The sequence below is a fragment of the Gallus gallus genome, chromosome 12 (assembly GCF_016699485.2).
Source record: "Gallus gallus isolate bGalGal1 chromosome 12, bGalGal1.mat.broiler.GRCg7b, whole genome shotgun sequence".
Classification (NCBI taxonomy): domain Eukaryota; kingdom Metazoa; phylum Chordata; class Aves; order Galliformes; family Phasianidae; genus Gallus; species Gallus gallus.
In genome coordinates, this window is record NC_052543.1 from 6,625,408 (window position 1) to 6,652,794 (window position 27,387).

At 45.9% G+C, this 27,387-nt stretch overlaps 1 protein-coding gene and 1 long non-coding RNA gene across 12 annotated transcripts in view; one reads left to right on the forward strand and one right to left on the reverse strand.

Annotated features, from left to right (window-relative positions):
• Positions 1–3,246: 3,246 nt before the first annotated feature.
• Positions 3,247–23,138, forward strand: LOC121106657. 2 transcript variants are annotated; one of them, XR_005839404.2, is made up of 3 exons: positions 3,247–4,316; positions 4,460–4,532; positions 9,821–23,138. It is a non-coding gene; the product is annotated as an uncharacterized LOC121106657 (long non-coding RNA). The 2 variants fall into 2 exon arrangements; XR_005839405.2 differs by having other exon boundaries at positions 3,247–4,242.
• A 2,076-nt stretch (positions 23,139–25,214) lies between these two features.
• The window catches only part of WNK2 (WNK lysine deficient protein kinase 2), a 106,788-nt gene continuing 104,615 nt past the window's right edge, over positions 25,215–27,387 (reverse strand). For 9 of the 10 annotated variants that reach the window (XM_040646697.2, XM_040646696.2, XM_040646695.2 and 6 more), the window contains one exon: positions 25,215–26,418. In XM_040646697.2, coding sequence (XP_040502631.1) covers positions 26,311–26,418 — 108 coding nt within the window. In that variant the 3' untranslated portion in view covers positions 25,215–26,310. The remainder of the gene's footprint in view (positions 26,419–27,387) is intronic. The other variant, XM_040646686.2, reaches the window with a different exon arrangement.

The window sequence follows — 27,387 nt, forward strand, 5'->3', positions numbered from 1 at the left end:
TTAGGCCATTCAAGTACCAGTAAAATATGCTAGGCCAACATTCAAATCCTTTGTGGATGGAACATATCTGAAAACATGCCACTTGCTATGGGGATGGCAGAGGAGGAGAAAAGATCCCTGCAAGCCTGCTGTGAAGGCCGTGTGAAGATAGAGCAATGTGTACCCCGTGCACCCAGGGAGAGGATGGTGCTTTGGCAAAGCAATCGCTACACCAGCAGAACAGCAAAACACTAAACTTGAGGTTATGCTTAGAGACAAACCTGCTGGGTGCAGACATCCAGCAAACCATAATATCACTGTAGCAAACCTCTGGGGCAAGCCAATGACTGGCAGCAAGTCCCCTGAGTGTATGGGAAAGGCGGCCGCACAGGGAGGGGCCATGGGATGCCGGCTGGAAGAATTCCTCCTTTCAGAGAACAAGCAGTGCTTTCACAGCCATGGTGCACGCTATGCAGATTACATCAGGTCCATTTGCCTGCTTTAATTATTTTAAAAAAAAACAAAAGCACGAAAATTTTCAGATCTAAATTTGAATTTTCAAGAGTAAAAGCATAAATAATAAAGGCATTGTGGAGCTGGCAACAGGAGCTGGTGGAGAGCGATAGGATTAGTTCTTAGAAAACCTGGAACAGTAGCATGCTGTTCTCTTGGTATTAATGACTACTTGTGTGAGACACACAAAAAGCCAGTATTTGAAGTATATTGTACAGTGCTTTATGCAGGGGAATCAGCGGTAGTGCAGCTACTAACACGGTACTATAGCTAGATACTACAAGGAGTACGATACCTTTGCAAGTGGTGTAATCAGAAGAGGTTGTAGAAGCTAAAAATATATACTTGGACCGTTTCAGAAGAGCAACTCTAACATTTTAAAAACATGTCATTTCTGTTGACATAATTTATGTAATTAACACAAGTATCTGAAGCACGTGAGTGACAGATTTCACTACCTAAGTGTGGAGTAAGGATGCTAGGTTCAGGAACATCATCCAAGCCAGACTTTGGCTTTCAGTCTGCTACAGTAGCTCAATTCTTCCCCTTACCCAAATGTGTCAGTGCAGCCTGCCTGAGTGCCATCCATTCCACCGAGGGATGCAGATGGCTTAGCTGTTGGTCTCACCACGTACTGCCCTTAGATTCCAGAACGTCACCCCTGAGACCCTTGCCACAGTAGCTTCTGCTGCTGCAAAAAGCCAAGTGCTCTATAAATCAAGCAGAAAAACAAACAAACAAAAAAAACCCTGTTTTGAAACAGAGTGGTGGAGCAGTGGATGGTCAGATCTGCATGCACACTTCCAATAGCTCTCAGAAATCCCCACGTTCTGACACGATGGGCAGGACACAAGGGGTGTTTTATGCCCTGCCCTCAGCCCAGCTCCATGCAGGGCCGCAGCGGGCACAGGGCGAGGAGAGGCAGCAGTGTCCTCCACAGCCCTGCAGCCCCATTAGCCTGCTCTGGACTGCAGCGCACCGATCAGAGGGCTGCTAATTGTGTCCTAATGACAGCCTAAATGACAGCGCTGATCATTTCAGCAACAGCCAGATCACTAATCACTAGCAGTCTGTGTGGTGCTTTAAGCACAAGGAGCACTGCGAAAGCATGAAGTGACATAATTAACATTCACGGTGGCCTTCAGCGCCTTCCAGGTTCCAAACTTGCAGCCTCGTGCTCCTCGCCCAGCCTCTTCCCTGGCTGCAATCTGCTGCCACAGGTGTTCTGCAGCACCCCAGAAAGACAAGAAGGAGCAGCGATTAAAGATTGCTGACATTTGTTAACCAAAACTCTACAAACATTAATAAAATCTGCTTGTAACAAATATTAACTAAAATCCTCAAGACATCCCCAGTGTAGAATGTGTTAGTGTAAATCAGATTGGATCTCAAACAAGCCTCAGCCAGCAGCGCCAACAGCAGCCAAATGTGTGCCTGTTGCAGTGGGCAGAATTTCTGCCCCAGCTCTGCAGGACCCGCGGCTGCCCAGTTTCTGTTCCCAAGGCTGGCATGTCGGCACCCGCCAGCAGCACGCTGCTCCTCGTGGAATGTTTGCTGGAGTTCCCTACAAGATGCCCACAGTCTGTTGAGGAAGCCATTTTCCAGAAAAAATATTTAGAGTGCAAGTCGCAGTTTTCCCCTTCAGAAATTCAGCCAAAACACACTGGATCTGCTAACCGCTGACAGCACAGTGCTGGTCAAGATGTTTATACATAAAACAGTGTATCAGTGAGACGAAAGTACGCATCTTGCCCGTGTAATAGATATCTAGTAATGAAATGGAAAAGCTGGCTAAGCCCTCCTCTGAAATACGTGCTTTTAGCTTTTGATTTGAGCTCCAGAATATAGGTTAACTGCAGAGCAGGGGATTCTAAATGCAAAACCAAAGCCATCAGAATTTTGAAAAGACTTTTACTGCTACAAGAGAAAAGGAGGTTTGTTTTCTCCTTGCAAAATAAAATGCATGTAAATAAATACTAATGTTGATTTTTTTGGTGAAGATTTATGTGAGATTAATCCCTTTACAGTCCTGGAGCGTATTAGGTTTCTCTAATCTACCCACAGTTTATGTGAGATTGCAGGCACAGCGGGGAGTGAGAAGCAGGCTCTGCTCGGTGACCAGGCACGCTACATGGGTACATGTTGCACCCGGAGCCAGGGAGTTTATGCCTACAGTTGCACGAGCACCTGTTTATGTGAATGAGCCCTGAAGCCACTTTAAAAAGAGACACTTGGTTGTGTGGATAAGGTGGCTGGTCACAAAACAAGATGGGCACTGGGAATGAATTTTGCATGCGATTTTTAAGGTACCTATTTTTCAGTCCTTTCACCTGGGAGTTTTGCTTGCCATGCAAATGATCTGTCTGGCCTGCTCAGGTAGTACTGTCTGCACGCTATTTGGGTTCCTCTCATGGCCCTGTAAGGCTATGCAACCATGGTGTCTTTGGAAATGAGTCTTACACATTGGTACTCAGTGATTGTTGGCTTTTCCTTGGGTGTTTTTTTTTCTCCCCCTGTTAGTTTGTTTTCCCTTTTTACCACGTTAATGATGTTTGATCCCAAATAGATACCAAACCAAACCATTCCTGCCTTTTCTGTTTCAGGAAGTGCTCACAGAGCTGCCAGGGTGCTCCTACAGACCCCACAGCCTGTACAGAACAGCAGAGCTGAGCAGGTGCCAGGTAAGTGCTGCTCTGGCAAGAGGCAACATTTAAACTTATATGTACACCCCCATTTTTTAATTAATGATTTTTTTTTTTAGAAGGGTCCGAGATATTTGTGCCGTAGCTTTTCTGAATGACAGAAGGAATATTGATTTACACAGATTATTTTCTCTTCATTTATCCCTTTAATGATGTATCACCATGTTTAACCTGTGATCACCTCAACTTTAATGTCAGTCAGAAAAACAATTGAAATGTATTGAGTATTTGTGAGGAACGCAAGAAAGGAGGAGTTAACCAGTAAAGTTTGTCCCTGGATTACAGAAAACCCCACTTATGAAACTTGTACAAATTTGTATCTTAGTTATGGGAATAAAAAAGAAATAAGGTAAATATTACTTAGTTCTCAGTAATGAGAGCATTTTTAGTTTCCAGAAGAATCCAGCTTAGTTCTCCAGATACTCTCTGCATATACACTGACTTTTGATCTCCCCCTGCATAGCACAGCATGGGAGAGTATCTCTGTAAGTCCTCCAGCAATTCAGGACTGTGGGTACCTTTGATGTGCTCCTCTCCCAGCAGAGAGGAAAGTGGGCCTTGGTAGCAATGGTCCAGGCCAGGCTGACCCACCAGCACGTTGCTGCTGAGCTGCTGGCCCAACTCACCGATTGCACCCCTAACTTCTGTTCTATTAATAGCCATGTTACAGCCAAATCAGAATATAAGGTCTGGGATGGGCAGCGCATGCTGAAATAGCTTCAGGACTGGGCTGCAGTCAAAGGGAGTCTGTGGTTTTATTTTTAAACCGGTTGAGCATATTTTAAATTGAATAAGCATTGTCAGAACTAATCATATCTCATACCCAGCATTCCGCTGAACACTTCAAATACATTTCCTCATGGAGCCTCATCCCAGCCTGCAGCTGAGTGGTTTTGGTGCCACTGGGCTGACTGACTCAGTGAGGGTCATCTGCTTACCTGCTGGGAGGAAAAAGCCCGTATCTGCCTGAGTGGTTACCAGGCTATGGTAACCAGGTAACAGCTTAGCAACTTTGAAAAAAATATCAGCAGAGTAACTTTGCATGGAGGTAGATGAGCAATGCTCAGACAGCCTCCCCCATTCCCCAGCCATACGCCAACAGCATCTTGAGGAGCTGCAGGGGTACGGCTCACCCACTGTGGCTGTGTGTCCAAGCAGGGCTGTCCCAGGGCAGCCATCCTTCTCCTGTTCCCTTTGTACCAAAACCCCAAACCCCACAGCGTCCGCAGAGCATCCTCCCCACAAACTAATTGTTGTTCTTACAGTGTTGTGAACAAGCACCAGAGCTGAACAAGGAGCTGAAACCTGGCACCAGTGTGATGTGACACGTCTACCACGGTGAGTGTCCAGCACCAGGCAGCGTGCTCCCCTGAGGGCTGCACTGCCTGCAGGAAGGGGACTGCTGTGCAGATCTGGGTGTGCCTAAGAATGATGGCATTAGTCTAAGTGCTGCTCACTTCAATTTGTTTCATCTCACACAATCCATGAAAAATACTTCAGTTTAGTTGTTTTGCTTAGGTCTTATACCTAAGATTATTATTATTATTAAAGATTATTGTCATTAATTTTATGCCACCTGTGCCTTACTGCTGAACATATTGCTGTGCAGTTCAGGAACCCCTAAGTGCTAATGGTACGCAATACTCCCAGAACTCTTCACAGGCAATTCTCAAATTCTGCAGTAAAGCTGCAGATTATGAGAGCAAATGCCTACCTCCATCCACAGACTAGAAGCTTATCTAAACTGGCATCTGTTGTGTACTCTGGCAATTACAAACATACTTGAAACTAGACATGTTTGCAATATGAAGGAAGACTTATCTAGTAACAAGAGTGACAAATGACAGCCTGGAGCTCAGTAAAATAAAAGTTTTTTAAAATAACGTACCTAAGATCCTGTGTACCAAATAACAGTGATTTTTAATATCTGTATATAAAAAAAATGTACAGAGTGAAGAGTAAAATCCTGCCTCCAATGGGTTCTGTAGGAATTTCACTAGTTAGGGCACCTGGACTCTACCCACGCTCTCTGAGAGAGTGCTTTTTGTATTGGCTCACATAACATGGTTCTCCGGCAAAATTTAATTAAGAGAAATGTGTAAAGCACTTGGCATGAAGCGGTCAAAATTTGTCAACATACACTATTTAGAATGAAATCTAACTTAGGAGCAAATAACCCTAACTCAACTTTGTGCATTTGAACAAGAATTACTTAATGGAGAAGCATTTTTACTGTTAACAAATATGTCCTACAAGATTTCATTGTTAAGATCCAAACAAATTTAGAGGCTTTCTTTGAAATGTTGCAAGCTGAAGCAAACTTCACTGACTTGACTTCATCTTCGCTCTAAATTATACCAGAGTCAACAATTCTTTACTGTAACTTAATACTGAATAAGTGTTCTTGCTGACTGCTGAGATCGAGTGGGAGGAGGAGCCGGGCAACAGTAGAACTCTGTTACTCGTGCTTTTATTTACAGCAGCAGTTCATATACTTAGTGCTTTTTATTTTTAGGCGGGAGAAATATAAAATATCAGTGAGGCTAAGATTATTGTGTTTGAAGATTTTTGGTCTGAAGAGTTCTGCGACTCCTCTCACAGAGCAGGAACATCTCCGGCTTCTCAAACAAGTCCGCAGACTTTCTGAGGCAGATAGTTTTAAGGCGTGTGTTTTGGACTGCGCTAACTTACAAACATGTACAATTAACATAGCTTTCTTGTTATGGCATTCAAGTTACCAGATCAGGATGATACATTAAAAAAGCATGCAGATAAGGCATCATTTGCCCAAACATGTCATCAGAAACTGCCTTTCTGAAGGTATGTCTCAAGCAGAAGAATGAAAACAGATATATGATATGTTTCTGTTTCAGAGCAATCATAGTACCATTATGATGCAGACTGCCTTCACGACTTCCTAAACTCAGTACTGACAAAGGGAGACTAATCTGAATTCTCAGAAGCATTATACTGAACTCTGTGTTTAATACAAAAATTCTTGAAACTATATCTGGTGGAGAACTGAGCCCAACTGATAGTACTGGGGAAAATAAGGTTTTCTTTGGCATGGGACACAGCACCGTGACAGCCTCTGTTCTTTGGAAGTGTCTCTAAAATATATCAGATTATTTCTCTCCCTTATAGTCTCCTCCTAAATAAAAATAGAATTATTCAGCTTCTTCACAATGCTCAGGAAAAAAAAAATGAAGTTAAAAATAAATCTCAGTTCCTTTTAGCACACAGACCACAGCTGGCTTTTTACCTTTAAGGATAAAGCACGCTGGTCCCATTGCCCTCTCCAAAGCAGTAGGGTCATCCCAGGAAGGTTTTTTGCTGTTTGAGGGGCACTTCCCAGTGATTGGTACTTACAGCAAGGAGAACTGCAGCAGTGGCAGAGAAACTGGGCATCTTTGCTTCTTGCAGGACTACCACAACACGTCTGACTCCATCACAAGAGAGTTGGCATAAAAATGGAATGAAAAGTTCACTGAAATGCTTTGATGTTGCTTGTGAATCTGAAAGGAGTAGGAGAGTTTTTAAAAGGAAATTAATGAAAGACAAAGATATGCAAAATAATGGGAGGTATAAAAGAAGATTGGGAAATTCTTGTTTTTCTCTCAAGGTGAGGAACACGGGCATTCACAAAGGGAGATATATTATGCAAAAAACAAAGCAAAACACAAAAGAACTCATTCCATGTTTGATTTCACACTGTGCCATTGCTGTCAAGCTTGCCACCTGACTGAGCACAGCCACACTGAGGACCCCAAACCAGCTCTGGTCACTGCTGCCTGACTGCAGTCACCATGGGTTGCACCCATGAGATGTTGCAGTGCTGAAAGCTCATGACTTGAAGTGAACGACTTTGCAGGAGATAAAAAAAAACAGTGCAGAGAGGTCCTTGTCATCAGAAAGCCTGCTGAAAATATACCATTTTCCTTGGAGGAAGTCCCATGTACATGGGGAATTTATATCTACCAATGGCCATGGCAGAATATTTCCAAGGAAGCTCCTTGTTCATATTTTGGCAGCATGAGAGTGTTCCCCCCCCCCCCCCAGTTGCAAATGTTGCTCCATCTGCCACAAAGCCAGTGGTTCCAGCCTGCCCGCCCTCATTCCAGAGTGCTGCAGAAGCATGGTGTGTGGTGCTGCAGTGATCACCTTCCATTCTGGCACAAGTCAAACCTATCCACTGTGCACCTGGGGCCGAGCATGTGGGTGAGCCTTTGTGCCAGGACTGTGGGCCCCCCAGCTGAGGGACCATGGAGCACACTGCTCACCACATCCCATCTCCCTGTCTTGGTTCAGCACAGCTGATTTTTCTTTTCTGTTCCTTTTTTCTTTTTACAATCCATTGCAAGAACAAGAAAAAAGGAACACGATTCCTTAAACTCGAAAGATACGTCCAATGGAAAAAAACAAACTCAATTCTAAAATGACTATCTCAGTGATGACTTGTAATCTGTGCAGTTTCATCTACTTGATAATACCCAGCTTAGCTTTAGATCTAAAAAAAGAATGAAATGAGAAAATCATTCCTTTGATATGCATTAAATTATTCAGTTAGTAAATTAGTGAATCTTATTCTGAGTGTTATTAGCTATTAGCATGTTACACTTCTTGATGTTGTTTATGAAGAATGCATATGAAAATGAGGGAAAGATTTCCCTTTTGAAGTTGCTGCCACTTGAGTTGTTGACATTTCTCTTAATTGGTGGCTGTCCTCTTGAATGCAGTATTCTGCTGTCTGTTTTTGTGAGATTCCTAATTTTTAATTTCTCCTCTCACTGAGTAGACTTTTTTCTTTTTGAACAAGTAACTATCAAAATAATTAGCCTTTTTCAAGGGAACCATGTTCTCCTAAGATATTTACTAATGAGTGTTTTCCCCACTTGGTATACTTAGGCTTTTCTCATTAGATGTCCAAGGTCACATCTTCTCCAGTCGAACCACACCTGGTACCACTGCAGGCAGCAGGAACCTTGCTGTAGATTTCAGGAGGAACAAAATTAGCCCCTAGGAATTAAAAAAGAACATGGCCTTCAGTTTGTGTTAGAAATATGCCTATTATTTAGGAAAACCTGCAAACATTTCTTTAGGCTCCAGTGTAGGGTTGAGGAGGGAGTGAAAGTTGGGAAGGACAGCAACGTAAATCCATCTGAACAAGGACACCACCTTCAAAGGACCTGTTGACTTCAGCCATAGGGCCAGCAAGCCTCCATTACACTGCTGGATCTCCAGCACTGGAGATGTGTACCTCTCCTTTATGTAAAGTAATTGCAGGTTAGATAAAATTGAATCCATCCAAAATAACAGTCCTTCTGCATAAGAAGTTATTTTCCACTGTAGAATTAAGGAACTTCAATAAGAATATATTTTGTTTTAGAGATTATTGACCATCTTGCACTTGCAACTAAAGAGCACAGCAGATAATAAAGCTCTCCGGCATGTTATATGTTGCTACAGTGATCTAATCCCACTCTGTTCCTGTTTGGCTTCTATAAACCTTCTTGCCCCTTTCCTTCATCTTCTCTTTAACCTCAAAATCTGCCTTGCACGTTGCCAGCTGTTCTCTTCCTGCTGAAATGCAATCTCATTTTGTCATGCTAGGCTCTCTCCTGCCTAGTTGCTCTTTCAAAATGGACTGAACATCATCACCCTTTTGCTTCATCTGCTTCCCTACCTCCGCCTAGTCTCTCTCCCTGCTTCCTTGACCCTTCATCTTTAAGGAGCCTCCAACACAAATGTAAATTCATCTGCCATTCCTAGACAGACTTGTCTTCTATTCCAACTAAAACCTCAACTCACATCCTGGCATTTCTTCTTGCTACTCTCTTCAACCTTCTTTTGGTTTGTGCTCCCCTGTCACCTGAACAAATTCCAGTTCTTTGCTTTTCCAGCAAGACCAGCCTCCTCCAGCTCCCTCTCTCCCTGATAGCTGCCAGCACTACTTCCAGCCTGAGAGCTCACATCAGCCATGAAGCTGCCTCCTGACCTTCCTTAAACACATCAGCATCACCTTTCAGATTGAAAAATCAATATGAAAATAGGAAAACCTGAGGGAAAAACACCCAACCAACAAAAAAGAAAAAACTCAAAAAAAGAAAGATGATCCAGTGTGGGTAGTTATATACAGCTGACCCCAAACCATTACGGAGTCGTATCTTACAGGGAAGCTTCACTTCGGAGAAAAGCAATGTTTGTAGAGAATAATTGTGTTTTGTACAATACTATTAAGGTAGCTATCAAAAGTTATATGTTGTAGTCTAAAATACTGCAGTGCGGCTCACAGAAGAGCCGGCACGGACTGTGAAGTGGCCTTACATGGTGATCTATTTCTGCCAGAATATAATATAAGCTATTTCAAGAACCCACTTACAAGTAAGCTGCCTGGGTAGAACCCTGCCTCACTGAAATCAATAGGAGTTTTGCCAGTGACATCAGTGGAATGAGGTTTTCCTCTCATTTTTAGCTTGTGCAAAATTAAATATTGGGTCAGGAAAACAGCATTGGTTCTATTGCATGCAAGTGCCAGTGATTTTAAATACAGCATTTGCTTAGGAGGATTACTAAATGGAATTTGCAAAGTGATTTGTTAATGGAAGTTATTTTGTTAATTCATCCAGATTTCCTCCTTGGTTGAAGTGCTTCATCGTACCTCTGCTGCACCAGTAAGAGCTGTGTGCTCCAACTGCTGGCCTCCAGCTGAGAGCGCCGTGCTTCCCTTCCCAATGGAAAAGCAACAGAAGTGGCCATTAATAGTACGAATTTATAGCTTAAGAGGTTTGCAAGTATCTAAGTGCTGCATGTGCTATGATAATTTATCTTTGAACTTGTTAGTAACAATGCATAATTAACAAGTAAGCTGTAGGAACATGCAATTGCTATGTATTTACATGGTATGTGCCAGGCATTGTGGTGTAATTACAGAGCTGATACCTGCTCTGTAGAATGAGGCGCACAGTGTGCTCTATTTCATATTATTTCCCACAGCCGCCCAGTGAAGCAGAGCACAGCATAGCAGGGTTTAATGACACGCTTTGCTCCAGCGGAGGCAATCCATGAGGACAGAGCTACACAGACCTGTGCCCAGCACTGGCATTTTGGCATCACCGTATGTCCTGCTCGCTTGAGTGGCAATGCACATGGAGCTCAAGTTACTTATGCTTTGGATTGCTGCCCTTTCGGTGATATAAATGGAGTTGACTATGCAGTACGGCAATTTTTTCCTCTCATATATAATATGACGCATCTTTGCAATAATTACAGGTAAAACAGTGCACAAAAATAAACTATTTTCTATGAAGTTTAAAATAAAAACAAACAGATGCCAGCTTGGAACAACTTATTTACCCTAAAATTCATTAGGATCAGAATACCAAATGTGAAGTAGCATAACACAGGCACCAGGGGAAAAAAAACAGCTAGTGGTGAAAAGTGCAAAGAAATCTGATGCATCTCCAAGCTAGTCATCTTTTACTTGATTCAGCATAAACTGCATGTAAAAATAAATTAAAATATTATATTTGAGATTCACTTTTGGCAGGAAAAGGAATGCTGTGCTTGTCAAAGTGACACAAGAATTTCTGTGCCCAGTTTCTAAAATGGTGTCATCAGAACACAGATATGAAGTATTACCCATTCTGAGCAGAAAATACAGACCGTGGTGGGCAGTAGACACAACACTACTCCGGGTATAGAACTGACTTGATAGAAACATTGATGTACCTGTTGATGCTTAGGAAATAAAATTCAACCTCAGCATACAGGGAAGCAACCTGAGAGTGGCCTAGTGGAACAAAAAGCTTCTTCCTGCAGCAGACTGAATGGTCCAGAATAAGTGAAGCCCAAGTCACTTATCAGCAACAAGAGTTAACATTTCAGTCCATCTCAGAAGATATAGCTCAGGAACATTCATAAGGTGCACCAAGTCCTTCCTATACTGATGAATTGAAGGTAATTTCAGAAGAAGCTGATTTGGAAGGAAAACAATCTCCTTTTGGAAAAATTCATATCTGGAAAACATGTTAATTGCTTTATGACTTGCATTCCTCAGTATCTCTATACAGATTTTTTTTTAATAATTATTTTTCAAGATTTTCATAAAGTGTACCTTTGGCAAAGGAACTGGGAAGAGATGCCCACACATATCCTAGGTACAAATGCAGGCACCATCAAGATTTCACGACTTGTTAATTTCTACTTCTTCTATGTAAAATCATGAAGTGCCTGGGTGACAGCTGCAGCAACTGTTTACATTATCTGAAATACCAGCACAGTGTTCTCGCTGCATACCAACAAGAACCGAGGCCCATATTCTACAAACGTTTTCAAAGGAAATATTTGAGGCAAGCTGCCAGCCTTGGGTTTGAAATTCTCACTGCGGTTAATGGTGGCACGCAGGGTTGGGGTTGACTTTTACCTACTTTTCAATATTGCATATGCATTCCAGTACTTTCTTTGTAAGAGGACACATGGTAAATATTCAAATCCCTCCAAACAGTGAATTCTTTTAAACTTTTATCTGAAAAAGATGCTATTTTTCAAGCTGAGAAGGGCAGTTTCCTCCATCTGTTCAGTGGCAGATAAGTTCAAAACGAAGACTTTCCACCGGCTTCAGTAGGGTCTGAATCAGACACCTCTGCCAGTGCTTTGATAGAGTTATTTTTCATAAAGATGCAACATCAACCGGAAGAATCCTGTAATTATTTCTGGGGAATTAATAAATACTTCTTCAGTGGTGAAACACTGCATACTTTCAGTCCTTATTTGGAGCCCAACCACTCTATATGTCATTGAAGGCCTTGTCTCGCACAGACAATTAGTGAGACAAACTGGAATGATGTCTTCCAAAAGCTCTGGCTAGGAGCAGCTCCCAGTTGTGAAGCGTGCAGATGATGTTCTCTTTAGGGCTAGAAAAGCTATCTGCTAGCTGATGGGAAAATTACAGGTGCTGATGAAGTGTGAGCCTCTCAGTGAACATGTCTGCCTAAGACTGAAATGATTTTCTGTAATTCCTGCTTTCTGCACAAGTTTTCTGGGGAGGGGCTTCAAAAGTGAGAATTTCCCCAAGGAAAAGGAAATGTGTCTCTTTGATATGGCCATGGAGCTGAGGAGCAGACACCGTGAGTTACAAGTTCATGGAGGGTGATGACAAATGTTTGAACACTCCTTAGCAAATCACTCACACATGATTTATGGAGCGAATTACTTGCAGAAGGATTACAGCACATGTTTTCCAAAAACATAAATTTGGGAAAATCAATCTGCTCACAGACAAATAACGAAAAGAGGAAGAGGAAAATATTCTCAAACAAATCTGAATCTGGAAATCATTCACTCAGCTCAGTTTACAGTGACCAATTTTTATGGTAGTAGGAGCTTGTGGAGTAGGAGGTAACTGTAAGAAGAATGATTGATTCAGTGTCTTATATTGCAATTCTGGAAGAGGTTCAACATCTAATTTAAAAGCCATTTTCTTGCTCTTACCCAGTAAAGAAATCAAAATGATAGTCAATGACTGTGAGTTTTGGGCAGATAGCATCTATTTTGTGTCCCTAAAGTCCTGTGGTCACTGACACAGGCTGGTTCATAACAAAGAGCAGTTACTTATTATGAAAGGCCTCTCTTGCCTGAAAAGAAGCCTGCCAGAGGAAGGATATTGCTGTTATAATCCTCTTTGCATCTTCCCATCAGAGGGGAAAATATTTGCTCTTCCCGAAGGCTCAAAATTAGTTATAAACTTGGTGCTTTCCTTCAGCCTGTGAGTTGGGGAGACCTGAGTAAACTGCATCTTCTCCAGCCCATCTTCATTTCTTCACAGTAATTAAGAGAGCAGTGATTTACTTCACCCTAGGAAGGAGACAAAGCACACTTTGGGCATCTCTCTCCCAAGGCCTAGCCACACACCTGGCACAGGTGCTTCCTGCTCCAGACAGAGGTGGCTCTGAGTGTCCTGCTTATGCCACTGGCACGGTGGGTGTGCAGCCAACAGCAGATCTCCTTAAGTCCTTACGCTTTCTTCCTGATTCCATATTTAACTCCTAATTTCATTCCTGAGCAGTCAATGCTGTCCTTCACAGAGACAGCAGATAGGAAGTAGTCCACTTGAGCCCTACAAGCTCAATACTGCTAATATGTCAACTTCAACAATTTATCCATACAAGAGCTTTAACTCCAACAACAATCTGAATGCAGACAGATCTCAGCCTGCCTCTGTAGAACGCTTGATCCAGGTCAAAACCTACCACTAACCTTTGCCTTTATCCTGCCCAGAATCCCCCAGACCACATGCATTTGGGAAGCTGGGCTAGAGAGGGTAAGAAAGATATCCTGCTAGCTTTTTTGGCTATTGTTTAATTTGTTACACATGATTAACTCCTCTATGTTGCTGCCTGGCAGAATCCGTGACTAAAAATATCCTGTGAGTATACGGTGCGTGCTGCAACACTGGCAGAAAGTAAATAAGACCATAGTCCTCATAATCACTGTTTTTGCTAAGAACTACTGCTCCCAGCAGACTGGCTATTTTAGGCTGTAAATGGAAAGCTGAAAATGAGGTTTTCTTTCCCTGCCAGTTCTTCTCCTGGGAATTCTATTGCTTTCTGCTCTGCCCCTACTCCAGGTGTTGATGGCAGCACGCTGCTAACACTGGTCTCACAGGGAATGGATCACCAGAGCTGGTTCTGAGGTATACCAGTGAACATAGGAAATAATTTCCACTAGTATTGTCATATCATTTGAATGGAGCACTTGATCAAAAGTGGATGGGGATAGTTTGATTTACTTCTTGAGTCAGGTGATAGTTCACTCAGATTCAGCTTTACGAAGTCAGAAGGGTATCTTTAGCTGCCTGCACTTCCTGTTCTAATACTGGTAAATATATTTGCCTCTCTCTTAATTTTGCAGAACACCTTTTAACCTCTTATTTGATGATCTAAACACAAACACTCTTGATTTGTAGTCCCATTGATACCAGCGATGCCTGGCCTTGTCTCCATGATATAGCACCTAGATCACACGTATCATATAGATCTAATGAAAGAACTTTGCACGGTGTGCAAATCTGAGAAGTGCTAATTATTATTCTTAGACTTCATGCATTATGTATTTTCTGCTGGAAAAAGCTTTGCGTTTTTAGGAATTCAAAAGATTAGGCTTTGCTAGAGCAACATGCAAATCTAAGAACTTGAGAACAAGTCATAATCTTTAGCATTAGCTGTACCTTTCTGATGGCTCAAATGTTGTTTAGAAGGATTTTCTAGGAAGGATTTTCCAGGAAACACCCTAGCTATTTCATACTGTATGGCAAACAGGTATACAGATTGTAAGGTATACAGGTATAGGACCAGAGAGATTACCGTGTTTACAAAAGAGTAATGAAATAAAGAGCTTACCCATATCCTGGGCTCACAGAAGGGTTCCAAAAGGGATGATCTCCAGATAGAGATCCTTCCTCCTTGGGAGACAGCCCTTAAATGGGGTCTAGGAGGTCACTAAGGTGAAATTGCGTTCACCTGTGCCCCTGCAGCTGACTCTGCTCACCTCAGGTGGTCAATCAGAGGTTCAGGCCGTGATTCAACAGTTCCCGTACACATGGCATGAACACTGCTGTCGTATCAGGCCTGTATAGCCTTATTTGTGGAATACCACTCAAGAGCATCCTTTGAGTTGCTGAGTAGCTGCTGAGTTCTTTTAATCAGTTGTACTACTGTGAAGTGGTCTGTGTATATAAAAAATATAAACTTTTAACTTCCCACACAAATATCAGCCAGCAGCATTCTGACATTCAATAAAGTCTGCAGTTCTAATAGTTACTGAAACTTTTCAAAGTTATGCCTAAATGGAGGCAATTATATATCCATACCTGTATTTGCAGCGTTCTTATGGTGTCTTATTTCTTTCAAGATCCTATTGACTTTTCAGTTCATGTGGTATGATACAGCAAGAGATCACTGAGCACAGGGCTGGCCCACCAGCAGGCATTCTGCTCTGCCTGCTGCACTTATGTGGCATGAAAGGAGGCTGTGGTCACAGTGAGGCTCCTGCAACCACCTTCCACCAGGTGAGGGATCATAGGATGGCTTGTGTTGGAAGGGTGCCTTTAACGTTCGTTCATTTCCAACCCCTCTGCTGTGGGCTGGGATATCTCCCACTAGATCAGATTTCCTGATGACCCATCCAGCCTGGTCTTGAATGCCTTCAGGGATGGGGCATCCACAACTTCTCTGGGCAACCTGTGACAGTGCCTCACCTTCTGAGGAAAGTATTTCTTCCTAAACGTCTAACCCAAATCTCCTGTCATTTAGTTTAAAACCATTCCCCTTTGTTCTACCACTATCTGCTTTGGTAAAAAGTTGGTCTCCGTTCAGTTTCTTGCCCTCTTTAAGTTCTGAAAGGCCACAACAAGGTCTCCCTGGAGCCTCCTCCAAGCAAAACAAGCCCAAGTCCCTCAACCTTTCCTCATAGTAGAAGTACTCCAGTCCTGTGTGCGTCTTAGCAGCCCTCCTCTGTACTTGCCTACCCAACAGCTCCACATCCTCCTCGTGCCGGGTGCCCCAGACCTGGACACAGTCAGATGGGGAAGCAGTGGTCAGCACTACAAATTCCCAAGGATGCCCAAGATATTAGTGATTTTCTGCCTCCAGGGATATCTGTTGGGTTGCACAACCCTTCTGTGAGTTCCTCGGGTCTTCCCCATTTGCAGACTTTTGCTCCTCATGTTACTGTGAACAGTCCTCTCATCTTCAGTCTGCACTTATTCATGACTAATTTATACCCACATGATCCCAGGCTAACATTAACCTTTAACTCCTGCAGTTCTTCCTGCTTGATATTCACCCCTTAGGGTATTTATAAATAGTTACAGTCTCATGCTTAATTTGCTGTGCTAAAAAAGATGTACTGATGTTTATCAGCAACAGAATCCTTCCTGCAGAATCATAAGTGTGTTCCTTCATCTTGAAGATTAGCTCCAAACAGGCCCCTGCTTTGCAAAAACACAGCATTCCCAGTCCCACGCAGAAGCGGATCACATTTTGCTGGCAGCGAGATCTCCTCAGTGTCCCCGTCACTGGGTGAAACAAGATGGCGCCCGGCCCCTCACACCTGGGTGAGGCCTGGTGGCACCACGCTGTTCCCGCCAAACATTCCACCTCCACTGAGGAGATGAGGTGGCAGCCTCCCAAACACATATAACTGGTCCTAAATGATCCCAAAGTGTGGCTGAGAGCAGCCCCAAGCCACAGTGCATGCCTGCTAAGGTTGGCCCATCCTCAGCTGAGAGCCAGATGCATGCTGTGTGAACAGCCCCTTGGCAGAAGAGAATTATTAGCCTCCCCCTGTTGGCACCTCCCTCTTTGTTAACAAATACTTACTTGGAGGAAAAAAAGAAAAAAGAAAAAAAAAAAAGCATTATCCTGAAGGTATGTATATAAGATATCCCTTATCAAAATGCTGAACCGTTGGGAGAACTTCCTTTGGTGTAGGCTACACTGTGTCACCAGGTGCATCTTCCCCACAGGCCACATGCTCCTTGTCACCTTTTCCTTCCCTTCCCTCAGTTCCCTTTCTCCCAGCACCCACCACTCACTGACATATGGCATTGCTGCCATGAGGAGAGGCTCCTTCACAGAGCACGGGGTGCCCCACATGGCAGCATGGTACCGCCCTTCCCCACCCACACCACCTTGATGGGCACTTTTCCCTGGCAAAACCTTCCCCTGTGCTGAGCTACACCATCTGGAGGAAGCATTCCTACAAAATGCTTACTGGCCCATTACAGAGTGATTCTCTTCCATTTTTGCTTTTGTGTTCTGCAGTACAATCCCACAGGTTGGACTCTGAAGTGCCTGGACCTGGTGCTTCACATGGGTAGCAAAAGGCAAGGTGAAGATGTTCCTGACAAGCTAACAATCTCATTTTTATAGTTAAACCTATAGTGTTACTGGTCTTCTAAGCATGCAGCATGGCAAACACCAGTGCAAACAGGCTCCTCCAAAAGAAACAAGCACTCTGACTTAGGAAAACCGAATATTGAGCTCTGTGAAGGAGCAGCAAAAAATTCTGCAGAAACTCTTGACATCTCTTCGAGGTAAGCTCCCTGCTACAGAGCTGCTTTTTAGATCACCATGCTGAAAATAGTAGTGACAAGAGTGTTTCTAGCCATCATTTACAGAAAGGAAAAAGAGTTTTCACTCCGAGGTATTTATAGCAGCCTATTTGAATACAGGGGATTTAGTAAATTCAGAATTCTCAGTGCTGAACTTTACTGAGAAACTGACTTTGCAGAGATGAAGTTACACCTCATCAGGCTGCCTTGCTTTGATAATTAACTTACTTAAAGCGCAGCAGTGAAAAATTTCTCCGCTTTAAGATGAAATGTTTCACGTTGTCATTGCTCTTAGCACGCAGATGTCAGGAAGGAGCTCAGAGGTTACAGACTGACTGCATCTGGGGGGCATCGCCCAGCAGAACCTCAGTGTGTGAGGCGGCCGTTGTCACTGCTTCACTGCCGGCCTATAGGCACGGCCTGGTGCAGAGCAGGAAATCCATCTCTGCTCTTACGAAAGGAAAAGCAGGCGTTGCAGGATGAGGCTGCACATTCAGGGCACAAGAAGCTGCAGCAATAAGGCACTGCAACACCACGTTACTGAATTACAAAAATAAGCATCTAAAGAAGCGGACGATAATACAGCTGTGCCGCTGATGCAGAGTCCCACTTGGTCCAGGTGAACCTGCATTCCCTGCTGTACTGGTGCTGCTGTCACTATGGCTCCCAATGCTCCATGCCCAGGGCAGGGATGGCACTCACTGGAATGCTCCCATATTTCTTATTGTGGAAATCTCATTTAAGGTCTGACCTCATCCAGAGGCAGCGAGAGGCAAAGAAATGGGTTTAATTTATTCATGGTTTTGCTTTGAATTCAAGCAGCCAGCCTCAGCAGCGTCCACCTAGGGGCTGGGGTACAGAGGGGCAGATTTTAGTGCAGCCCATCAGCACTGCAGGACCAGATGGCACATAGTGGTATGGTCCTGGTCCCCCTAGTTCCCCGGCACCTGCCCTGGGCAGCAGAGCCCCAGCACCCACCAGCCCTGGTCCCATGCTCCCCTGTGCACTAAGACAAGCTGCTCAGCACAGTGTCCCCAGCACAGCATAACTGTGGGACAGGAAACAATTCCCACTGTGTGCCGAGGAGGAGGAGGAGGGCTGGGGGAAAGAAGGGTGACTCCGTAACAGCACTGTTCTCCAGGGATGAGATGCCAGAGCAAGTGCATCATCATGGAGAGACACCCAGCGAACGCAGAAACACAGCTAATTTTAGCAGGAAATAGGTTTCTGTTCTGTTTCAATTTATCCTTAAATTCCCCCTTGCCCACAGCACACAAGGATGACTGCCAAGGGCAGAGCTGCAGCTGATCAGCAAACAGGGCACCAATCCGGGACACTAAATCTTCCAACTCATTCCCTGACAAAGGCAAATGCCAGGGCAACCGTTCCCATCTTAAGCAGAAACCACTGGGTTCTCCTCGTTGCTCTCAGGGATTGCAAACACGCTCAGTGCTTACACCCAGTTTTTAACAAAAACAGGACTGCAGGAGACCCTTTTTGCAGCCACAGAGGGCGTTTTGCTCACAGCCACCCCACCACCCCTGGGTGCGTGTGGGCAGAGCTCCCCCGAATCCTTCTGCCAGCAGTTGTACACAGCAAAGCATGAACTCAGAAACCAAACGTTTTGATTGGGTTTCTGCCACGAGCTGAGCAGCGATAAGGAATGCGGCTGGGTTGAAACACGCTGGCTGCCGGCTCCGGCCTCGCTGCTCAAAAGAGGTTTTCAGAGACCCTCGCAGCTTTGAGAGAAGGCTTCTGGGTGATTAAATGATCGGTGAACTCTGCCCACTTTCAGACGCTAAATTCATCCGAGGAGATGAAACATAAGTCAGGTTTTTGATATTTGGAAGGACTGCAAAAATAGAGCCCATCTGATGCTGGGTATTATAAAAACAAGGCTCGGGGAAGAGGCTGCTGCTTTCAGTTTACTTAATTAGTTTATACACTGAAACTATGAATAAAAGGGCTGTGCAATTGCTTTGGCTTCAGTAGTAGCCCCGCAACCATGACAACGGTGAAGCATTACTGAATCACCATGACAAAGAACTGAGAGAGGCTGCTGCTGCAGGAAGGGAACTCGGGCCAATCAGAAGTGGTGCACGCATGGAAAGCACGGCCTGCAGGAGTTGTACTTAACCTAAGAAGCCTAAGAAGCACTGGTTCTTAGAGCTCTATGAAAAGAAAGATCTGGGAATGGGCCTCAGGCCCCTCGAAACATCTACGGAGGTTCATTTGGACCGTCCCCTTCACTGCTGGGTAAGGACGACGTTCTGCAGCTGCCGCTACCTCCTTAAAAGAAAAGCAGAACTGAAAATGCACGGAGCAGAGCTGTGCTCCTGCCAATAGCGGGGAAATGCAGCCACAGCGCCAGCAGGGCCAGCCGAGGGATGTGCCAGGCGTGCAGTGTGTGCCAGTCCCGCCCCAGGGACCTCAGTGCAGCACCAGCTCGGCACTTGCAGGCCGGGTGCTGCTGCTGCTCCAGAGGTTTGCTCACAGCATGCTGCTCAGCGAGCGGCTGCACTTCAGCCCATGGCTGGTGGCACTTTGCACCATCCCATGCCCTATGGGACTCGGCTCTCAGAGCGCCCGGTGCTCCAGCACGCACACCGCACACCTTGTCCTACTGCTGTTCATAAAGAACAATGAAAAAAATCACACGCTTGTCGCCCTCCCTTCCCCACCAGCCTACACTCTCCTGAGAAATAGGAAATAAGTTTGAAAGCAGAGGAAGGGACGAAACATTTGCATGGTACACGTTTCCACCACCACACCGTGCCTTGCTGCTTTCTCCTCTTGTGGCCCCACCAAGCAGCCCCATGCCGGCAGCAGAGCCCAGTCCTTGGGCAGTAGGCACAGCCCCAGCAGTGCATGTGCTCCTGCTCTGGGAGAGGGTGGAAGAGAGAGGAAGGAGAGCAGCGCTCAAAGAGCATCTGCCCAGCACCAGGGCAGGGCAGCAGGGAGCAAGGTGAGGGCAGAGGCCTGGGGAGCTGCTCACAGACTGGCTCAAGGCAGGGAGCAGAGGGGCTTTTAAAACGCCATGTCCTTGGGATCGCCAGGCACAGTGTTATTATGCTCTTTCACAGAGTCTCCATCACTCCTGCTGATGGTCCACTTATTTTAGGGGACTCATTCAGTCCTTACACAGCAAACTTGGAAAGAGGTGATGATGCCTCTGCACCAGCACAGCAGCAGTCAAAACAAACTGGCTTTCACAGCCTGCACGGCCATCCCAGACCACAGAGGGCAGGCAGAGCTGTGCTGAGGCTGCTGCCCTGGCAGCAAATGGTGTCAGCATTACAGAAAGGTGTGCTGAGCTTTTTTTGGAGGGCTGAAACAATAGGAGGCATCACCCAAAAATAGCTGAGGGAGGTCAGGAGCTGAGCTCAGTGGCAGGAAGGCTTCCCTGTCTGCAAGCATGGAGCTGGGATGTGGGCACTGGCTGCTTGGGGGGGCCGCAGGGGCTGAGTGCCCAGAGGATCATCCAGGCAAGAAGAGAGCTGCTGCCTGCTCTGTGTGTGCTCAGGAAAGCTGAGCTCTGCGCAGCCTCTGGAAATAAACAGCACTGCTGGCGAGACATGCGGCCGATCCATCTTCCCTGCAGAAAGAGCTCTATGAGCCTGCAAATGTGGGCAAGGTGCTCGGGCCAGGGGAGGTCCCTGAGCAGTCTTGCAGCTTGTTGAGCAGCTATGGAGCACTGCCCCATGGGAGGCCTGCTCCTGCTCCGCGCATTATAACACACCGTGGGACTGTGGGGATGTGGCTGCAGCAGCTCCAAGGTCACACTTGGGCTGCTCAGGGAAACCTGCGGCACCCCCACACAGCACCCATGCCTCCTGAGGGCTCCGAAACCCTTTGGGCAGGTGGTGGAGCTCCTCCTGTGCTTGTACCTCTCTCACCTTCCTTGTGCTGCCAGCATGCTTCCAGCATCGTTACCTCTGGGCCGGAGAGGGGACTTCTGCAAACAGCCACAACTCAAACTGAAAGAGAGCATTCAGTTTTGAGTTTCTAGCAACCACATTTTCCATTGAAGGACCAGCCAGAGAGACAATCTTCAAACAATTCTACTTGCCTAGTTTTATAATAATTGATGTTAGAAAACAGTGAAGAATAATAGCAGGCAGAAGCACAAAGAAAGGCTTCTGAGCAGTTGGCTCTACCGGACTTGTGTCCCTTCACTTGCAAACACTGGTGAGCAAGCAGAAACATTTTTCACATCACAGTGCTAATTGTCATCTTCCTTTCATATCATTCCTCAGTGATGAACGTTCATCAGCAAAAATACCTGGAAATACTTGCCTAGATTCCTATTGCAACGCAATCAGTGACTGACCTTGCACCAGCATGAGCAGAACCACAGATCTGTCCTGTGCACAGCATGGGCGCATCAGAAGAAGGATGCCCTCCTGCTGCCTCCCTCCTCCCCTTCTCACCCCCCCAATACCAGACAGCACCACCAGGTACACGAAAACAAAGGTTCACTCTGCCACCAATTGGTGGGCACAGCACTGCCGAGCTTTCACCACTCATATTTACAGGTGTTTGTTTTCTTGTTTTTAAACCAACGCAGACTTCAGATTAAAAAGGGACAACAAGGCCAGGTTAAGCTGGACAGTATTTCCCCCAAGTGTCACAGTTAAGGCTGCAAAGTCTCCTCATACACCTACATCCCAAGCGCTCCCCACGTCAGCTGCTGCCAGGAGATGCACCCACAGCCAACAGCCCCGGCAGCCCGAGCTCTCACATGCAACAGCAAATATTTGAGGATTATTTTGCCATGTTTGATGTTTTTAGCTGACTCCCAATTTCCGTGGCTATGCTAACAGCCCTTGGAATCCTCGTTAAACGTCTCACAGCCGCAAATATCTCCATGTGTCCCCGGCATCAAATCAGCATCTCGCCAAATTTATTCCCCCCTTTCTTTCCAGAGATTCTCCTGCTCCAAGTGCTGAAGTGCCAAGAAACCGAGGACAGAAAATAAACCATTTACACATGCTCTCAAATCTCACTGAAACTGTTTAATTCCAGAGAGGATCTGAAAACTGTTCAACATTTTTTCCCTAGGTCAGTAGCAGTTAAAATACTTCTCTGCTTCAAAAGTCACCATTGCAGGAAGTTAACATTTTTAACATTTGCAATTATTTCCTTTTATTGCCACTATATATATATATTGCTCAAATTAAATTGTGTTTGCTAGGTGCACAGTCATGCTGACACGCTGGGTGTTTGCACTCCCTGCTGCAACAGCAGCAAGGGTGTCAGGGAGAAATGCAGCATCTTCCACAGCTCCTGTTGCTAAGCGCCCTTGCCTACCAGTGCTCTGTGTTTCTCCGGACTCTCCTGCCTTGGAACTCTGCCCAAGTTCTGGTGACACCACTGCCCCATGAGTCGCACTGACCTTGGGGAGGGGGCACAGGCCCCGTCAGCTGCATGTGGGATCCCTAGGACCACTCAGGCCCCGACCATTCCCTGCTCTGGGCCAGCCAAGGCGGCAGCAGGAGGTCCAGGCCCACAGCTGCCAGTCTCTGTAGGGGTCATACCAACCTACACCTTGCCACGCTTTACCCAGGGTGCCCAAGAGCAGACGAGCTGCTGCCAATGCAGCTCTACCCTGTGAGCTGCAGCCAAACAACACTTTGGTACTTAGTGTGCACCTTACGAGCAGATCTCAGAGGAATCTGACATAGATCCCATTGTTCTGCATGCCTTAGCTAGGGTACAGAAGTGTGATTCTCCATCATACCTGTTCCATTAGGTTTTGGGAAGCCTCGGCTCTTCAGCCAATCAACCTCAAAGCCAGGCTACTTTGGCTTGCAACCATCACTTCACCTCAGCTAAGCAATCACCACGCTCCGTGTTTACAAGGAAGCTGTGCAGCAGCCCATTTCTGCTTAAGTCTTCGCTGAGAGAGCCTTCCCAAAGCCTGAACAGCTGACATCACCAGCCACCCCTCCTGGTGGTGATTAACCTCATACTGATTAACATCTCTGAGGACATTCCCAGGGACAGACTGAGCACATCCAGATGCCCATACAATAACTCAGAAATTCTTCACTGCAAATGATTCTGAGTCTTCAGCAGGTCATGGGGACGGAAGCAGCAGGAAGAACAACCTCTGGGAGTTTGCCTACAATTTAGCTAACTTTAACTTTACCTTAACTCTTGTACAACCCAAACCTCACAGCTACACTATCAATAGCGACATTGCAAGAAGTTGTTTATATATTCTTAAACCCTTGTTTTACACTCAAAGGAATTTCAGAATAACTGGCAAACACCAAGGAGTGCCATTATACCGGGCATGGCTACACCTACAGCAGATGAGCTGGATTGCTTTCATAGCACTCAGCACCAAATGGAAGGATTTGTTTCTCTGTTCTTAGAGCTGCTTTCCCAGGAGGCAACACAGGCCTTTATGATCTGCAGGGACTGGCACGTGGCATGGAAGAACACTTCCCAAGGGTCAGCATCAGGCAGCAGCTTGCTGGCACATGGTAATGCCAGCATGGAGCCCTGGGGCTGCCCACAAAGTTGAGCCAAGCCCATATGAAGCGCCAGGAGCACTGCAAGCTCCAAAGTAATGTTGTAGGTACACAGGACGCATGGCAAGGACCAAGCCTCAGGGCCCCACTGCAGTGAGGGCACAGCCTCCTGCTCACACCGCACGTGGGGCTGCCCATGTAGGGGTCCCAGCCCTGCTAGGAGTGAGCTGTGCTGTCCCTGTCCTTGCCTGCATGTCATGGAGCTGCTGGTGCTGGCTCTGAGGCCGCCTTCTTCTGAGTTCCACTGCCAACACACAGTGCTGCACCTTGCAGTGGTCCCCTCCCTTGCAACCCCAAAGTCATCAGCTAAGGCTTAACGCTTCAGCACAGTCAGCACGATGCAATTCAGATTTAACTCTGAACTGTAACAGTAGCTTTGCATTGAGCTGACAGGAGCACGCTTGTTACTGCTCTGTGAGGAACAGGTGCCGGAGGCAGCAGGGACGGAGCAGCACCTGAGCCCACCCTGAGCAGTGCAAGCACCCCTATGCACTTTAGGCTGAGTTCAGACCTTCGCATGAGCAGTGAGTACACGGGCTGCAGCCAGGGACTGAACAGAAGTAATGGATTAAAGGTGAGTACCTTTTGCAGAAGTGGGGGTAACGAACATCCTACATGCTACAGCTTTCAGTCCTGATACTAACCCCTATATTTAATCCCAATATTCACAGATCATTTTTAAAATACTCATCTGGAGATGGAGGGCCCTCAGCTTCTTGACGCTGTGGCCATGAAGGAGCCCAAGGGTTTGCAGAAGCAGCAGTGGGTCCAGGCATCACAAAGGCAGGGTGAGACCCTGAGAGGCGGCAGGCATCCCGTGCCACTGCCCTTTAGCAAGGAGCCTTCAGGGCTGCTTGGGAGCAAAGTGCCAGGTGGTGGCAGAGCATGGTATTTCTGTGCCCGATGGCACAGTGCTCACCCAGAGCAGTACACCAGGCTGTGGCACTGCTGTCCCCACACAGAGCCACGGGACGGGGAGCACTCCATGCAGACTGGAGGGATCAGGAATGTGAAGGCAAGGAGCAGCGTGCAGTAGACCCCTGTGCATCCCCTGCTCCAAAGGGAACAGAACCCTCCTGCATTGGGAAAGCTGAGAGCAAGCAATACTTCACCAAAAGCCCTCAGCACCTGCCTAGCTCTGCTCTCAGCCAGGAGGTTATTTCCATTTCCTTAGACACAGGCAGGACAGGAGGCAACACAGAGGAGCACAAAGTTAGTGCAAACATCTATTTCACCACTGGGGCTTCAATTTTGGATTTCCCGGGCATTTAACGGCACCTTGCTTCGTGGCTCCCGAGCTCGGCTGTGCCAGCAGCACACCCAGACCCGGCTGATGGGCAGAGCTGCGGTGGTAAGGAAATAGTGACCAGCGGCATCAAAATAAGATTTATTATTTAGAACTGAGAGCTGGAAGAGACAAACATGGCAGATAACAACAAAACAATATGCCAGGCTCCGGATGCGAGAAGGGATGATACGGAAAGGCTCGTGGGCAACTAGAAATCCATATTTCTCCGGTACCAGAAGCAGAGCGAACAGAATACGGGGGTCTGACCCTGCTGAGGGGAAGCCACTGAACTCTGAGTGCATGGCAGTGGGTTGGAAGAGTCTGGGGCCAGAACACAACAGCAAAAGCAGCACTCCTGCTCCTCGGGGACTGCACTAAAAGCCACCGCTCTACAAAAAAAAAGTTGAGTAGTCCTTGGTAATAAATGATTACTCATGAGATTATTGCTACAAACGGCTCTGTACATCACCCCAGCCCAGCAGACAGCTGAAGCCTATTGTGAGTGAATCAAGGAAAAGAAATCTCCCACCACCATAATTTTAGCTTGTTGAAGGCACTTGAAAGTCTTTTAAAAATTGCTCCAATTACTGACTCGTCTGCAGAAGGATTTCAGGCTTACATTTAAAATTAGAAGTGACTTGAGAACTGTATTTAACTCTGGCAAGAAAATGCGGCCAGTCTCAAAGAAAGAGAAAGAGCTGGAAAAAAGGAAACGACAAGTACAAAGTTACTCTCCAGTGAAGTCTCTGTAGGTTTCTTTACTTGATTTAACCAGATTTTAAGTATTCTCTTTACAAAAGAACAGCTCTGATTGCGAGAAATTCAAATGGACTTGGAACTTATCTTTTTTTTTTAGTGGAACCTGAATACATGTGCCTAGCTCCCCTTTTGGATAATCACTTCAATGACAATTAACTGCATGAAACGAAAAGCATTTGAAAGAATGCCTCCTCCTCCCTCTCCTCCTGAAGCTGCTCACAGGAACCTGGCTCACAACAGAAGGGAACGATTTGGAACAAAGTCCTTTTCCCCCAAAATAATTTTCCTTTATTTTTTTTTTTTTTTTGCATAACATTTTTGTATTTCCAACTATAAATAAAAAAAGAAAATGATTAGAAAGAAGTTACAAAATTGTGTAGAATGGACCAGAACGGCACAGAATTTCTCACACACGACAAATCATTTCCCATCTTCCTCTTCCTCCTCCTTAGCTGCAGCAGGACCTGGCGCTTGGCACCGTAGCTGCGGGGGCCACGTGTCAGTCGCTGGCGATCGCATTTTCAGAATCTAAAAGACAAAATGGCCAGGTGAGATCACAGACCGCAGCGTGCCGAAGGCGCTTCCACGAGAGCCAGTTCAGGTGCTGCACGAGAACAGAACCCGAAATCCTCAGAGAGCATCACGTGTGTCATACTGAGAACGTGGCAGCATAAACATTCCCGAAACCCTTTGTCAGAGGCCGCTGCGGCAGAACCAGAGCACCTCACCCATTCCTTCAGAGCAAGGCCCCCCTCTGGGGGCAAGAAGCTACGCAGAGTCCACGGCTTGCAATGGAGTTGGAAGGGAATGTGCTGAGCACCGGGTGGGAGCAGCAGCTCAGGGCCAGCATACGTCCTGCTGGTGTGCACCCACTGCACGGTGACATGCACCAATGTCCTTCACTCTCCAGCCCAGCAACATGCAGACTGGTTATTGGGTCTGCAAGCACATACATTTTTATACAGCATAAAGCTTGCTGGATTCTTCCAGAAAAAAAAAAAAACAACAACGCAGCGAGTACTTCAGGGCAGAAGGGAATACACGGGACATGGGGGAAAAGTGTGCTATGCAAACGGTCTGTTTGGCATAGCTCCTGGGGGAATTCCCTGTGTTGGGCTTCGCTCTAATTAACTGCAGCCTCAGTTTTCTCCCTCCCATTTTTCTTGCTCTGCCTAGTCATAGAAAGAATTGCTTTAAAGGAAGTAGAGTTGTCTTGGTTGCCATCCTTCCACAAGCTTCTGTTCAACATCGGTTCTGCAGATCCACCTGAACCCACCACAGTTCTCACCATTTCCCCACTAATAACAACTAGGATCAGGCACTGAAGTTCATCCAGGTAAAATGAAATGAGACAAAATTAATGATCTCCAGACAATAGGGAAAAACCTTAAGATAGCAACGGGATGTACCCCAGCCTACCGAGCAGGTCAGCCATCAAGCCAAAATGAGAGTGAGCTCTCCAGGCGCCTGGCTCTTGATAGAAACCCTCACAGATAC